A 16,147-nucleotide genomic window follows, 5' to 3' on the forward strand; every position below is an offset into this window, starting at 1 on the left:
AACACCCCATGCTTGACTATGTGATTAACTGCCGTCTCCTGGGCCCGACACACACACACAAATTCGCGCGCACGCAAATGCATGCACGCAGACACACACACACACTGAGAGAAGCACCAGTCTGTGTCGCACATGTCTAGGGTTACTTGGGAGATTAGACTGCAGAGAGGAGACAAGGAAGGTAGAACAGTCGCAGAGACATCACAGGGGACAGCAGAGGAGTCTGGGTAAAAGGGCGGAGGGAGTTCCTAGTATGGAGAGAGAAAATAGAGATGGCAACGAGAAAATGCATTGCGGATAAACCAGTGGAGTGCAGGAGGGTTATCGGGCAAAGTGGCAGAGGTGTTATTTTCACAATAAGGCAGAGGAGCGCTATGATGTTCATGCTGAATTCGTGGATCGCTATCCTATAAAGAGAAAGTCCAGATAACAATGCTGGTTCAAACGAGAATCTAAATGTTGTGGGTTGTTTTTTTTGGGGGGGGGGGGGTTTAACAGTTTAACATGGTCAACATGCAATGTGTGTTTTTTTCCGTTTCATTACGTTTTATCACCCAAGTTGAGCGGCACCTCACTTGATATACGAGGGACCTCCAGGGAGCGGCCCGGAGGCCTTGAAAGGGTAGCCCCCTGCAGCTTCCTACCACTCTCCAACAGGGACTCCTGGTGACGGTAACTTCCTGCTAGCCCATAAACAAGCTATGCAGTTATCTGAAGTCAAGCTGAAAATCCTCCACCACTACAAAAGGTCAGCAGGTGTACAGCAGGCATAAGTCTTGTAGTGTCTCTTGACAGTTATACAGCTCCATCGTTTGCCAATAAAGACTACCGGTTTAACTAGCTGATAAATATGGGTCCATTCAGCAGATGTTAATTTTTCATGGGTCCAAACTCGTAACAATTTGAACAACTTGAAGGGATAAATATATTTTTGCAAATAAACATAAAAAAAGCATTATTATTATAAAAAAAAGAAATGTGCTCTAAACATGTTTGCATGATTCTGTTTGTGCTGTTTGGTTGTTTTGCTGTGCCCGGATATCAATGGTTAAAAAAGAAGCCGGAAACACTGCAAGAATACACGCTGAGAACTAAGCATAAGCATGAGAAAGTCAGTTGGCGAGTGGGCAAGTGAGCAAGTGAGCGAGGGCGTGATCCAAGTTTGTAAATAAAACCAGAAGTTAAAAAAAGCAGCCACATTAAGAGCACATCTTGGGGGATTTCCCAGGTTCATCAGCGGTTCATCTCGGACAGAATGTTCCATCGCATAACGAGACTTATTATTTTAATAAGGTGTATGCTTATCCGTCTTGTAGGAACAAGCACAGGGTTGTGCCCTGGCTATGTTGAAGCAGAACAAACACTCTGCCCCACAAGTGCAGCACAAGGCCTGTGTCAACACTCTGTCATTTCCCAACAAAAAACGTCGGAAAGCTACACCGCTCTCTCCAGGGGCGTCTGAAATGCCTTTATTTGGTCACGTGGCAGGGAGAAAGCAAATCTCCGCTTTGTCCCTGAGTCTGTTTCTTAGCGACGCACTGATATTGGCTTCAAAAGGGTTAGGGGGGATGTGGAACGGCATGTGTGCCCTTCCTGCCGGAATCAAAATGACGTGGCCGGATGAGATCACAATCGAAAAATAAGACTTAAACAGAAAATATGATAAAAGTTAGCTTACTCGCGCACACACGTATCCCACTGGAATGTACCTAAACATTGCAGACATACACATACACAACTCTATGTTCTCCAGAAGCCTTCCTTAACAACCACTTAAAGCACAATTCTAGTGAATTTGGCGCCTTGCTTTAACAACAATCCCATGTCCTTCAGCCACTCAAGGGACAATGACCTGGTCTAGATGAGATGTTTTTAAAACTCAAGGGGCCTTCCCCTGCTGTGCTCATTGTTCATCACACTTATATCCAAGGGGCTAACCCTTTTAAATCACATCCATGTTTTCCTCCTCCAAACCTTGTTCCAACCCCGATCCCCCCTTAAAGGCATCTTCTGTACCTCTATATCATCCCCCTACATCTGTCCTCTTTTTGTTTGGTTTTGTTTGTTTTTTTCTCCTTCTCGACGTAAAGTAACTCACCCTTAATGGCGTCAACGGTAGACATGTTCTGCCACCACTTGACCACATTCCACTGGCTCTTCTGGACACTCATGGTAACACGGGGACAAAGACAGCACCATTTGTCAACAGAACAAGGAGTACACAGACACCCTGTCAGGGCCCACATGTAAGGAAAACAAAAGCACATTTTATCATGGTTTCAATTACTTGTTCTTGTCTCGGAAGCATGCCTGTTCCCTAATCATGCTCATCTGTGTGAAAAGCATATCTGGCTGAGTTAATGGCATTCGTTATCAAGGAGAACAATAACCGTATAACTTTGGAATGGGTCATGAACAAACTTGATGAAGCAATGCAGTTGTATCGCCTTTCTTTCATGTCCCTACTAGTTCTGGCCTTGTGGACTATTAGCTGGTGTGAGAAGCGTTTGCAGCAAAGCCCTTTGCGCCCAGACCTGCCCTTACTTGACTTTTTTTATCTTCGTTTTCCTGCACCCACACACTCATTCCCCCCCCCCCCATCTCTCTCTTACACACACACACACACACACACACACACACACACACACACACACACACACACACACACACACACAGTCACTCCCCCCCCCCCAATACACACCAACACCATTCCTCCCTCTCCCTTCGTATCTAGGTATATAAACTATACACCACCCTGAATGTCCCTACACTTCCCCTGCCCTCCCATACCTTTATCAGGCTACCGGAGCCCCATGTCTCTGTGCCACGGCTGCTTGCCCCTACACTGCTGCCGTTGGCATTGGGGCAGTGCAGCGTGAGGGTGAGCTCGGCTTCCAGCCAAGGACAGGGCCCCGCATACCTCCCAATCTGCAGATTAAATAGCGCCCGTCTCTGAAGTCCTTCCAGAGGCTAATGGCTTTTGTTGCCGGAATTAATCTGCACATCCTCTCCCACATCCTGGGGGTCTGCTGGCCAGTTGGGACCCCCCCCTCCCCCCCATCCCTCATCCCCCATTCCCCTCCCACCTCTTCTAACGTCCTCAATGTCTCGCTCCCTCTCATCTCCATCTACAGCTCTGGTTCTAGATGACCTGCCCCCAACTATCTTGCCAGTGGCACGGCCCACGTATACTCCCTCAGAAGCAGCCTGGCAGAAGTCCGGAAGCAGCCTGGGAGCAGCATGTAAGCAGTCGGTATAGTTGACAAACCGCATTGAGGGAGGGGCTTGCTAGGCAACAGTTGAGATCCGTGGAGAGGGAGTTAATAAGCTGAATCGCTACTCTGTCATTTCCAACTGCAGGGGTGTAAGTAGCCCAAATATACAGATGATTAAGTTCCCAGGACTAATGACTAAAGAACCTAAAGAAGGCCCCAGTCAAACTGACACCCACAGGAAGAAAGGATTGTATGAAATATACGGAAAAATAGGAAAAAGTACATGTTTTCATTAGTGTTTCATCCCTAACACATCATTTCCATCAAAAGAGATCTTTGTCTATATATATGCCAGGGTCAGGTCTATAATTCGACCAAGCTGTGCCCCTCTGGCCATTGATGCAGTGTCTCTCTGTACCCCAGGGTGAACTCCATGTCGGATGCATATTCAGATATTACTCATATCCTGTCCACTAGGAAACATTTCACTAGAGACAGAGCGGCACAAGGGAGGAATAAAAAAAAGATGAAGAGGATAAAGGGATGAGAAAAGCAAAGAAAAGAGAGGGAGGGATAGAGTGTGTGTAGGAGATAAAGGAGATATTGTGTCTGAATAATGCAGATATTAGAAGACTGTGTTCAGCGATCCCCTTCAAGGACCCCTTAGCTTACTCTATCATCCCAAGTTGAAAGAGACCATACGCTATTTCTCTTTATAACCGGTTCCTGAAGGCTCAATTTCAATCATATGTGCAGTCATTTGAATGTCATCTGCAATACAGTTAATTTATATTACATGTATGCTTTTCTCTGTTTCACGATGTGATGGGTGGGAGACAAGCACAATTTGTGGTTTGGGAGGCTGCAGCTAACCTCTGACAGCCGTAACAATATGCCATAAGTGGTGGGCAGAGTGGGGCACAAACGGTGAGGCTGATCACATGATGCCTATGAAGAGAGTGCGGCCAAGAGCAGGGCTGATGAACTCAAGGCCAAGCTGGACAGATGTGGATGTGTAGGAAAAACCAAAGGGAGGGGAGGGGCAGTAGGAGAGATGGGACAGTTGGAGAGAGGAGACACTTAATGGCAGAGTGAGAGCTGGGTAGCAGGGCCAAGAGAGGACAAGGGGTGGGACCACCATCAGGGGGTTTGTGGGAGAAACCATTGATGTGTTGAGACGCCAATATAAGCGGACTGAGCCGCACCGAACCGAACTCTGCTCGGGGGAAACGATGCATTAGTCACTTTCTGGTTCTCCCGTACTCGTATACAGACTCATTTTGCCCGACACACACACACACACACACTCACTCTCTTCCCTGTGTGTGAGTGTGTGTGTGTGTGTGTGTGTGTGTGTGTGTGTGTGTGTGTGTGTGTGTGTGTGTGTGTGTGTGTGTGTGTGTGTGTGTGTGTGTGTGTGTGTGTGTGCGTGCGTGCGTGCGTGTGTGTACGTGTGAGGCCCACCTGCAGACCACGTCAAGCCTCCCGGTGTGTGGTACACAGTATGTAACACAGCAGTGTATTGATAAGCTCAGAGAGCCAGTGTGTCGGTGCCCATGGTTGGTCAGGCTCTCTCCTCTCTGGGTTTGGGGGTTTTTGGTCAGCTCGTTTGGAAAGAAGATATTAAGACTGAGAGCTGTTAGGTTTGGCCCCGATGATAGAGACGGCACAGTCTCGGGCACGCAGAATATATTATAAGTAAAACCAATTCACTAAAAAAGGAGACGGGGAAGGTGGGGAGGCGGGGTTTGGCGACGGAATAAAGGATGGAGGGAGAGCTGAGGTGCAGTCGGGGAACGCAATGGGTAGGACGAGAAACAGGAGCCATATGAGATGGGAGAGTCTTTTTTATGAACAACGAATGGCCGGAGGTTTGGAAAAATGGAGGGACGGTTGGAGGAAAGAGTTTTGGAAAATCAAAACAAAGGAGGAGGGAGGGATAATAAAAAGAAAAAATTAATGAAAAGGAGTGGAATACAGAATGGAGCGGCTCCTTAAAGGGCAGCAAAAATAATCCAACTAAAAATATATAAAGTATGCGGTGAGAGCTGAAAAGTAGATTTCCGTATTGGCTGGAGTTTCACTTGTGGTTTCCATTATTTTAGTTCCCCCGGAGTAATCCGAGGTTCAGCGCCACCCTGATCAAAGGCCCCTCGGTGGGAACACCATCCAACACACAAGTGAAAGTGAGACAATCCAGTTAGTTCTCGGGATCAGACCAGACATTATTTCTGGGTATTTGTGTGCCCCCTTACCCTGCCACAGGGAGGTCAGAGAATAGAGCTGAAACCCAGGCTTACTGGGCTTACTGGCTAAGACTAGAGAAGGTTAAAGCCTTGAGAGGATTAACATTGGACTGTTATACCCTAAATAAGAAGATCATACTGTGTTATGAAGAGGGAGAGTAAAGTGAGTTGCATGACGTCAACGGTCAGCTCATGTTTCATTTTGATGGAAAAACAAACAAAAAAAGGGCCCATGACATGAATCCACTTCAGGTCCTTCCAGCCAAACCTGAAGCTAAACAGCTTCCACACACGTATTGCATTGCTTTACGCCCATTCTTACCTGGCCATGCCCAGGCTAGAGAACCCTTCAGGGACAATGAGGACGTCCAGACGTGGGAAGGGGTGGACCCCGAGGACCGCGTGAGCTGCAGCCAAGCACTGCGGCAGCAAAGCAAGGACCCCCAGCTGAGGGGGAACAACAATAGAAGCATGCCGTCACGTACACGGGAGGATAGGGAGTTTAGATTTTTTGGGGGGGGGGGGATTTTATCGATTTCAGGAAGTCATAGTAGATTAGCAGAATTTAATAACTATGAATGTATAATATTAAGGAATTATTTATTCACTTATTTATGCTATACATCAACTTCAATATCTACATTACTGATACTTTGAATGTGATCAATTAAAACAATAAATCAAAGGTATTACTGTACCTTAAAACGACAATGATACACAAGTTTATATATACTGTATATCACAGTATCGAGTTGACTGAAACTCATCTGGCCAAGCATGCATTATGTGGGAAGTTGAAGCGGTTCACAATCACCCTGGCTTTCTGCAGCAGACAGGCTGGGGCAAACACGCGATGCGGGACCACCCGTTGAGTCCAAGCCGACCGTTCGTTGAAACGGCAAGGGTAGTCGCTATGGGAACAGCAGACGCCGCCGTCGACCGCGGCTGAGTGACACGTTCCAGTGTGGCGCCCGCTCTCAGGGCCAGTCTCGGACGGAGAGGATGAGCGGCCAGTTGGCACGCCACTGTAGCCCGTCGACAAAAAATAAATAAAGTAAATGGGGGCAATGGCCTCTCAATCGTCGTTAATGAAGAATACTTGAATGGCTGCATATTCTTGAAAAGGATATGCAGTGGTTTCAGTGGCGAGGACTATCCGTCCCCTGTCTGTGCATAAGGTATGGAAACCAGAGCGATGGAAAATGTGAACACGAACGTCAGTGGGGCAAACCGCCGTGAGCGCAGAAATATGAAGGTGGCGACACGGAGTTCCATTCCCCTTCAACTCCAATATCCCGCTCCTTTTTTACTCCTCCTTGAGCGCTGTTCCAGAGGTTCAGAGAGCGCTCCAACTTTCCTTCCAGCCATTCATTGAAAATAAAGGCCCTCCTTGTGGCAGGAGATTCCTGGGGCCCGGCAAAAGGCCATAGCTGGGCCGCTGCTGCGGGAAAACCATGTAGGGAAGGGGGGGGATTACTGGAAACCCAGTAGTGGCCTGGCCAACATGCGGGGCAGCGGAGGGGAGAACACCGCGGCCCAAGCCAAAACCGCAGGGCAAAGAGGTCCAATGCTTGGCCCACCATACAACCCACACCTAATAGACTAAATGAGCCTCTACTTAACCCGACCAAAGCGTCCATTAAGACATTAAGGCGCGGATCCTGCACAGTATTGGGTTTGATTGCCTGTTATTAGATTCTTGTTTTCTCTAACTGCGGCATGCAGACATAGGTAATAGCACCCGCTCAATTAACTTCATCACAATCAAAGAATGCGCACCGCCTCCATCCACCTGAGAGAAAAATAAATCAGTTTGAAACTTCCTTCCAAAAAAGTGTCAACGCCTGTGATTGAGTGTGAATACCGATCCCCCACCCTTGCTTCACCTGTCCTGATTTTGGTACGGTGAAGGGAAAAGTACTGCTATGGAATGCTCTGGGGCCAAGTGGGGGTTAACGACAGTCTGGAGAGGAGGAGATCATAAGGGAAGAACCGAAGGAGGTGGGGGGCAATAACTCAGGGAAATTAATATAATTCCTGCCAACGTTGAGTGGGGACCCCTTTATTACTTGCCTGGTTGAGCTCCCAGGTCTAGACACAGGCCCGGTCTGGGATCCTGCCCCGAGCTTGGCATCGGTGTTGGCCGGTACTCCACTGTGCTCGGTCACTGAAGCCTCGCCCGCACTCCGGGAGGCGGTGTGAGGTTCTGCTATGGCTCTACGCCAGCAGCCCACCGCCAAAGTAAAGGTGGAGGCAGGCATGGGCATTGTGACGTAGTAGTCCCAGATTAGGAGGCCTGTGAATGGGAGGGCCGGGGAAAGGAAGGGTTTGAATGAAGAATGGGAAGTTAGATAAGGAGGAGTGGAAAAAAACATGAAAGGAGGAAGATGAAGGACAAGTGAGAAAACAAAATGGTAGGTGCGGTCAAAGATTATTCAGAGATAAAGTAAATTCCAAAAAAGGGAGCACTCATAGAAGTTGAACTTTGATAGCCACCGGCCAGCCTTTAGTCATCCACAGAACAGTATCTGTCATGGTCATTTGTCAGGGTCTGACCTTTTCTCACTCAAGGTGACACAGAGAAGCTTTTGCCCATTTTCATTTCCAGCAGGATGGATTAGTCCAATACACTGCTTTTTGATCCCTCTACAAAGCCAATGGATCAGTCATCTACGCCATTATGGTTTGTCCGATGCTGGCTTCCTTCCCCACAGTTATGGTATACTTTCCAATATGCATTAAAAAAAATGTAAGTCCCTAAATGCACAAAAATTACTTTTACAACATTCTTACAGTTTACTGGTAGATCATTTAGATCCTCAGGCCAGTCAGTGCACCCTGAAGGGAGAAAAATGAAGGAATGCTGCTATTCTGACCTACTTACCAAAAGGTTAGCATTACCCTCTTCCTATCGTGAAGAGTGTTGCACCACATGTATATTTCCACTGTGCTGTGTACATAAAGTTATGGGGTGTATACATAAAGTTAAGCTTGTTGATTGGAATGAGTGGATTACCTGTCTTCTCATCCTTAATGGGGAGGGCTACGTTCTCCCCACTCATCAAAACCACACACTCGCCAGGGGCCCGGACTCTAGCCTGCCATGTTGACATGGCAACAGGCGGCTCTTGGCAGGGGAAGAGGGCTCTATTGTTGATGGGGGAGCCTGCAGTATAAACACAAACCCTGGAAGGGGTAAACAAGGTGTAAACAACTTTTATTTCCTTGGCCAACAGACTTTACACTAATGCATAACGACATCTATTATCCTGCAGCATGTTCCTTTGTGAATTAAAAACATAAAATATCCCATAACATCACATGACACAATCACTCAAGCTCATAATGAGTATAAATATATATGTGTCGTTTTAAAACATAAAACATCCCATAACATCACATGAAATACTCACTCAAGCACATAATGGTATATATATATATATATATATAATTTGTTGGTATACATTATGTAAATATTTAACATTGAACTACCAATTATGCTTCAAATGCACCTCTTCGCACACCAAGAGAGAGGGAGGAGTTTGACAGGACCAGCTAACAATCTTGGGCACCTCTCATTGAGAAGCAGAATTCACCCAGCGTTAGATGCTTCACCCAGTTATAGGGTTGGTGAGCTGGTGAGAAAGGTCAGTTATGGACACCTCAACATATTCATCAAAACCAATTAACCCTATAGTTGCCAGATGCCCAATCACCAAATAATTTTGTCATGGTTTTCCATTAGTGTTTATTGTATCATTGTAACAGACCTCTTGTCCTGGTCTTGGGTCCACCTGATGGAGCGACCCGCTGGTCTGGTCTCATAAGAGACTCTCAGGCCCCGGGGGAAATTGACCGGGCTGGTAATGCCCCTCTTCTTCACCCGCAGACTCCAATGGTCCGTGTGGAACTCCACTGGGCCTGCTTCTGGAGTACCGGGGGCACCACTACACTCTGAGAACAGCTGGTGCTGTCGTCTCCAATGGGCAGAAGGCATGGAGACCAGTCTCTGAAGCATGGCCGCCGAGCGGTCTCTAGGGCGATGGTCTCTGACCTCCTCTAAAAGATTGGACATGGAAGGCACGGAGGTGACGTCCAACTCCTCCACTTGCAATACGTCGAGATCACAGCAGTCCAGCACCAGCGTGAAGTCCCCATCATTGCTTGGGCTTTCCAGTGATGTTCCTACAGATAAAGGGCTGGTTTCTGGTATTAGTCCAGCCCTTGTGCCGTAGTTAGACATAGACGCTGATTCATTCACCGTGCTTTCTCCGGACACCAAAGCCTCAGTTGAATCCATGCATCCTTCGCATGGTGACCTGGCCATGTCAGTCTGTCTTAACCCGACCCCAGCTCCATCTGTAGCTTCTACAACAGGCTCCAGGAATAAAGCTATGCTACCAGTGATAACCTTGCTGTGAAGCTGTACTGTCAGGTCCAGCACATAGTGTCTCACTCGTATTTGGTTGGCGTTTGCTCGAAGCGGAAGGTCATCTGTGTCTAGGTCCCCGTCAGGCTCCATACCACCACCTAGGTAGGTTCGAAGGTTAACTGTAATTAGCTCGCCTCCAAGCAAAGAAATATCGTTTTTGCATGCATCTGTTCGTACGCCAAAGTAAAGTTGACGTCACACTGCCTTATAACGATATGCTTAGAGATCGCTGTCTCTGTTAAAGGTCCCATGGCATGCTACTTTATGGATGCTTATATATAGGTGTTAAGAGGGCCCTTAATACAGTATTTGAAGACGTTGAAGAAATTCAGCCTTGTCTCAGAACTACAGCCACAATGAGCCAGCCCCACAATGAGCTTTCCACAAACGTGCCGTTTTTTAGAGGCGGGTCAAGGTGGAGGGTGGGGATGTGGCCTTCAGCAGATTGTGGCCATGGTACCATGCGCTCGTGTTTACAGTGGATGTATCGCAATAGCAAGGCGCACACAGCTTTTGGCCGTGTCCTGTAAATATTCTAGAACACTCCGGGTGCCTCGGCAGGTGTCCTGGAGCTCTATATCTAAATAGTATCATCTTAGATATCTATATCATGTAATATATATTATCACGGCCAAAAGCTGTGTGCGCCTCCAGACGATAATATGAATCTCAAACGACTGCGTAGGGTTCTCCGACGTCTCTGGTTCTTCCACTTCAATCTGAAGTAGACTGAACCGCGACATGGAGAAGAAAGGGATTGTTGCCCTTGATTGTTTCCCGCCGGAGCCCTGCTGCGCGCTGCCGCGAGGCACCACCATCACGAGGCACCACCACCGCCGTGGGGCAGCACCACCGGCCCGCAGGCGCTGCCTGCTGCCCGCTGCCGAGGCAGGGGTGCCTCGACAGCGGGCAGCGGGGCTCTGGCGGGGAACAATCAAGGTCAATCCCTTTCTCCTCCATGTCGTGGTTCATGTACTTCAGGGAGTCAAAGCCAAAGTACCTTTCCCCCCAATTCCTTCTCAACCATGGCTGAGATAACCCCCACTACGAGTCTCGTTGTGGAAATACCACAGACGTCAGAGAACCCTACGTGTTAGGCGCCATATAACACCAACAGCAGAACGGTTATCCAAATAACGAAGTGTACAACACTTGCGTTTCACTGTGTGTATTCACACACACACACACACACACACGTGGTGCTCGCAGGGTCGTAGCTCATTTGGCAAAGCAGAGAAATGGGGAGGTAACATGTTCCCGTATGACGACATACAGGGAAAATATCCAAATCGGCGCGTCTGAGCTTTATTTTTTCAAAGGCAGAGCAGGATAGCTAGTGCTCGTTTTACACCTAACATAATTTCTAGCTACTGGGGGACCATAGGCAGGCTAGGACCCTCAGAACTCATATTAATGTTAGAAAACCTCATAAAGTTAAATGTTCATGCCATGGGACCTTTAATAGTATGATTCTGCAATAGAGGAGGCTGCAGTTTCAGGGCCGCAGTCTCAGAACCGCACTTATTAAAACCCATTTCATTTTCAATGCTAGATTTTGTCCAAGTATTTAACGTTATAATTGTACTTAGTTGTAAAGGTTTATTCCGTCCAAACATAATTTGAAACTGCAGCGTCCTCTATTGCAGGAACATACACCTGTTGGTTCTTTCTCACATGATATCAGTGCAAAAATAATACTTTTTCAAATATCTGGAAGCAATATTTTTGGGTTCTATTATAACACGTGTTAGCCAATCTGTCAGAAGCCTTATATTAAAGCTAGCTGAATCATTATATCAAAACAATGTGTGGACACACACCCGATCGGGTAAAAGCATGGAAACTTCTTGTGAAGATATGAGTCATGACCTTCCCCTACCAAGCAACTCACACCAAAGCCAAATCGTACCAATAACTTGCTATAGTTTCTACAGTCAAAACGTCTCTCTCTAGCCCGCAGCGGGCACACAAGCGATGCCTGGCAACAGAGAGGTGCAATTACTATTTACTATCAGTTCCTGTCAGTTTGGCCAGGGCAGCTGCACATATATTTAAAAGATAAGTTGCGTTTAAATTAAAAACCTTCAACAGAGTAAAGAGCCTGCCCCGCATGTAACACGTCTGCGTCCTTAGATGCCTTATGCCCATCAGGGAAAAAGGTAATAAAGTTTTAATCGAAGAAATGATCCTATTTTAATGAATAACTTGAACTTGCCACCAAATTAATTGGGGCCCAACGTTAACCATTCAACCGTTCACAAGCCATCTGAAAAAGATGTTAATTAACCAGATTAAACACTAAAACTAATATCTTTCGATATGTAAAAGTTAAGGGCACGAACGCAGCTGCCTGAACGGTATGGTCAAAGTACTTTTTATTATTTATTACGATTTTCACGAAATCTACGAGTCTAGCGTAACGTAATAATTTGTAAACCTCGCTACGTCCACAAACAGAACGCTCAGTGCGAATGAAATGTACCGACCATGGACCTATTGGTACCTACCGACCTGCTTCCCGCATGCTCAAGGCAACTCTTTATGTCGTCACTCCTGATGCGACGCCAGTTTATTGTAGTACATTGTGCATCTCGTTTGTAGTTCAGTAAAATCATTGGGAATCTTTTAGTATGTGGTCACGTCATAGAAGTATATAGAATATAGTTCGGATTTGAGGAAGAGGAGATGTCGTTCACATAATATCTGAAAACTAAAAAGGTTTTTACCGTATTGATTATAGGATTGGGCGACACCCCAGTGTCAGCAGTCTAGGTAAACATCCTTTGGCAAACTGCCTAGCCCTAGGTATCAATCCTTACATTCATTGCTCTACTCCATGATGGTTGAATAGACCATCTACCATCATTTCCTGTTCACACCAGTGGCCATAGAGAAAAAAAAACTACCATCTATGTAGGCAAGTGTACATAGAATAAGACCAAACATTAATGTGATGTAAAAACATTGGATACATGATCAAATGCAAAGAGAGCACATTGTTTTATTCAAGTGCATGACCATGGCATGTTCATAACAAGGAATTACAATTCCACATTAGGTTAATACAATATGACAGGACTAAAACACATATACAAAATAAAAAAATAACACATCATGGAATTCCTAATGGGGACGATAGACATTTACATCATGGGGCCTTTCTTAATTGTCTAAAAGTTGTGACAGTAACCAACTGCCTATTTTTTGGAGTTGCAGAATCAATTTGGGAGGATTTTCTAACCTCATCAATAAAAAGCAGACAGATTAAATGTCGCACCAAGTATTTTAAGTAAGTGCATATTGATTGTGGTATGATGAAGAGCGTTCAAATAATTTGCTGCACTGCTTCTAAAATGAGTCATAATAAAGTAATAATGAACAACGTTTATTCCTCAGTAAACAATTTTTAATCCTCTGATATATTTACACTATGGATACATTATGGATCTAAATAAGATAGTTTCAAGTTAGACCTTCAGCTAAGTTATATGTATCACAGTTATAAAAGGACAAAATAAGACAACTCTGAATAAGTTAAACGCTACTATCTACACTGCCAGATATGCCCAACATGAAAATAAATCGAATCTGCTGTGGGCGACAGAATCCTGTAGATTTTTCCAGTGACCAAAACCATTCACAGGTTTGCCTCTTTGATGGGAACATCCGCAATTGGCAGCCACCAAGAAGAAATAAAAAACGAAAGGCCTTTTGATCACATACCATAATCTGTTATCATGATTGGGTACAAAGTGGCTTCAGTACGACAAAAATAATTCATATTCTATTGTACAATTTTGAATACACAGATCCGTGCGTGTCTCAGTCATGCATGTGTGCATGAATGAGACACTGGCAATCTTGGCACATATGCAGTCCCTGGGCCTGCAAGGACCTCAGAGTCCAACTCCACACCACTCGATTCACCCTAGCAAAGGTGTTTGCAGCATTATGGGGGTTGCATCTGCATTTGCGTCAAAAAATATTTGACAGCTCGGAGCAGAAGGTATCAAGGTACAGTGAATCGCTACAAATTGGCACGAGAAAGCCAATTCCGTCCGTCGGTCAAAGTTTCCCCTTTTTATTATACTGTCAAAACGAAGAACTGATAAAGACAGCAAAATCGAATAACTAGTCAAAACTAGACCTCAGATAAATTGCTGCTGCAAATACCACTCCTCTCCCCGGACTCTGCTCTGACCCCCTTCCAAAGTGATTCTCTCTCTTTCCGGTCCTCTTTCAACTCATCCGTGTGCTGTCTTTTCCTTTCCCTTTTCCTCTCTCCATCTATCTCTCTCCGCCCCCCCCTCTCTAACTCTCTCTCTTTTCTCTGGTGAGCAGTGACATCTCAGGAGTTTTCCTCTGGAGTTCTGCGAAGACTGAGCCGTTTGAAGGAGTCCCTTTAGAAGAGAAGAGCAGCAAGAGGGTAAAAGAAGGTAGAAGGAGGCAGATAGGGATAGGGGAGGATGGATGGGGAGACAGAATGACACAGCAAATCAGTTTTCCTTCAATAAAATATCTACTTTTGATAGAGTTACATAACTGCCCATGCTCTGAATGGTACCCCGTTCAGGTCCACCCCCATAGGTTCTGCTATAAACACAGCAGGACTGCTGGATCCAAGATGAGTGTCACGGGTAACGGTGTGACCTGTGCTAGGGTTACCTGTTCTCCAGTCGTGGCTTGATGATTGGTTTATAGAGCTCCGGGATCTTCCTCTCCAACATGGGCCTCAGGTTCTCCCTCAGCCGGTTGTAGTTCTTCTTCAGCTCCTGTTGGTACTCCTTCTGGTCCGGCCCGATCAAGTGCTTGTTCTTCTCCACAGCCTCCCCACACCTGCAGGGTAGGGACCAAGCACAGGAGATGGACAGTTAGCAGGGAGAATATGATTCCCAGAGGATAGCTTGGATACCAATAGACACACTTGGTGTGAAAAAAACAACCCTATTTAGTGTTTTGATGTGTGCTTGAGTGCGTCTGTGTGTGTGTGTGTGTGTCCATGCAATGGATTAGTGTTGCATTCACATTGTCTCCCTGTCTTACACTCGTATTCAGCTGGGGAAGGCGCCAGGCCAGCAATAGCCCTGGCCATAGACATAATCTGCAATACGTGGATTAGGAGGATGGGTGGGTAGCTAGAAAATGGACAGATGGATGGATGGTGTTTTCATTAATGTAATGAACCAATTACTTCGCTTCAATGAAGAATAAAGAATATGAGAAAAGAGCGGTGTTCAATCCAAGGATTTGTTGTATTCCTTTGCAATACAAATGTGGCCTGAACTAAAAATGGGTCAAGGAAATTGACAAATGAGAGAGGGTAGGGGCAAAACACATGCCAGATTTTAGCTTCACACTTTAAATGAGAGTTATATTGTAAACATCAATATAGTGCACTGTAACATTATACATTACGGGGCACTGTTAGTGCACTTGCCATAAAGATTTACAAAGCCGTAAGTACCATAGGATTTGTGGATCAATCTCAGGCTGTATAACATCCACCTATATACTCTTTAATGTAGAATATATTCCAAGTCATTGCCCGAACTGAAGTCCAAATTCACAAAGTCGGAGAAGGTTGTCTACATCAACCCCCTCCTTTCCAGACTCAGCGTTCACGTGGTTTGCCATGTTTAGGGCTCGCAGAACACAAGATTACATTTTGAGACAAGCACAATTATTCTATTTCGACAATGACAAGCGACAGTGAGCCCTAAACCTTAAGTCGATCAGCTAATGTATATGGCTGAAATGTTTTTATTGTTCAGCTCATGTGGCATCCGTCTTGAAATCCTTCTGGGCTCGAGGATGTCTACATCTTTCCAATGCAACTTCAAAATGTACCCGTGTTTTACCCTTTTTTGAAAGAGGTTGACGCTTTTAGGTTGAATAGAATCCAATACAATCTCAGTTTATCAAACTAGTTTGCTAGCTTCCATAGCTGCATCATGCTGTTTTTGTTTGCCAATTTGTCGGTCAACCCGGGATACTCTAAACAAAGAAGCCAGTATTTTAGTATCAACATGTTTTCTTAATCCCCAACGACATATCATGGGCATTTTATGATTTAGTACAGTAAATGAGTTACATATTGGACCTTTTAAGAGAACAGCCATGCACTGTGAGAAGCACACAAGTTAAACTCAAAAGGGATCAGATGTTTTCTAACCCTGCTGACGAAAGGGGGAATCTGTTGGTGGGTCGGTCGGTGGATTAGAAGGTCGGTCATGGATAAGTGAAAAGGACACATT

The 16,147-nt window shown here is 45.7% G+C and overlaps 2 protein-coding genes across 6 annotated transcripts in view; both read right to left on the reverse strand.

Moving 5' to 3' along the window:
* The window catches only part of aopep (aminopeptidase O (putative)), a gene marked incomplete at its 5' end in the record, with an annotated part of 67,865 nt that extends 57,882 nt beyond the window's left edge, over positions 1 to 9,983 (reverse strand). The window contains 5 exons of the mRNA XM_079745418.1: positions 5,784 to 5,908; positions 6,276 to 6,486; positions 7,535 to 7,757; positions 8,478 to 8,647; positions 9,232 to 9,983. Coding sequence (XP_079601544.1) covers positions 5,784 to 5,908; positions 6,276 to 6,486; positions 7,535 to 7,757; positions 8,478 to 8,647; positions 9,232 to 9,983 — 1,481 coding nt within the window. The remainder of the gene's footprint in view (positions 1 to 5,783; positions 5,909 to 6,275; positions 6,487 to 7,534; positions 7,758 to 8,477; positions 8,648 to 9,231) is intronic.
* A 2,891-nt stretch (positions 9,984 to 12,874) lies between these two features.
* Positions 12,875 to 16,147, reverse strand: part of dock8 (dedicator of cytokinesis 8) — a 48,691-nt gene continuing 45,418 nt past the window's right edge. For all 5 annotated transcript variants that reach the window (XM_079731882.1, XM_079731881.1, XM_079731879.1 and 2 more), the window contains 2 exons: positions 14,559 to 14,729; positions 12,875 to 14,293 (listed from right to left, as the gene is read on the reverse strand). In XM_079731882.1, the coding sequence (XP_079588008.1) occupies positions 14,242 to 14,293; positions 14,559 to 14,729 (223 nt within the window). In that variant the 3' untranslated portion in view covers positions 12,875 to 14,241. The remainder of the gene's footprint in view (positions 14,294 to 14,558; positions 14,730 to 16,147) is intronic.

The sequence above is a fragment of the Pollachius pollachius genome, assembly GCF_949987615.1.
Source record: "Pollachius pollachius genome assembly, chromosome: 1".
In the NCBI taxonomy this organism is placed as follows: domain Eukaryota; kingdom Metazoa; phylum Chordata; class Actinopteri; order Gadiformes; family Gadidae; genus Pollachius; species Pollachius pollachius.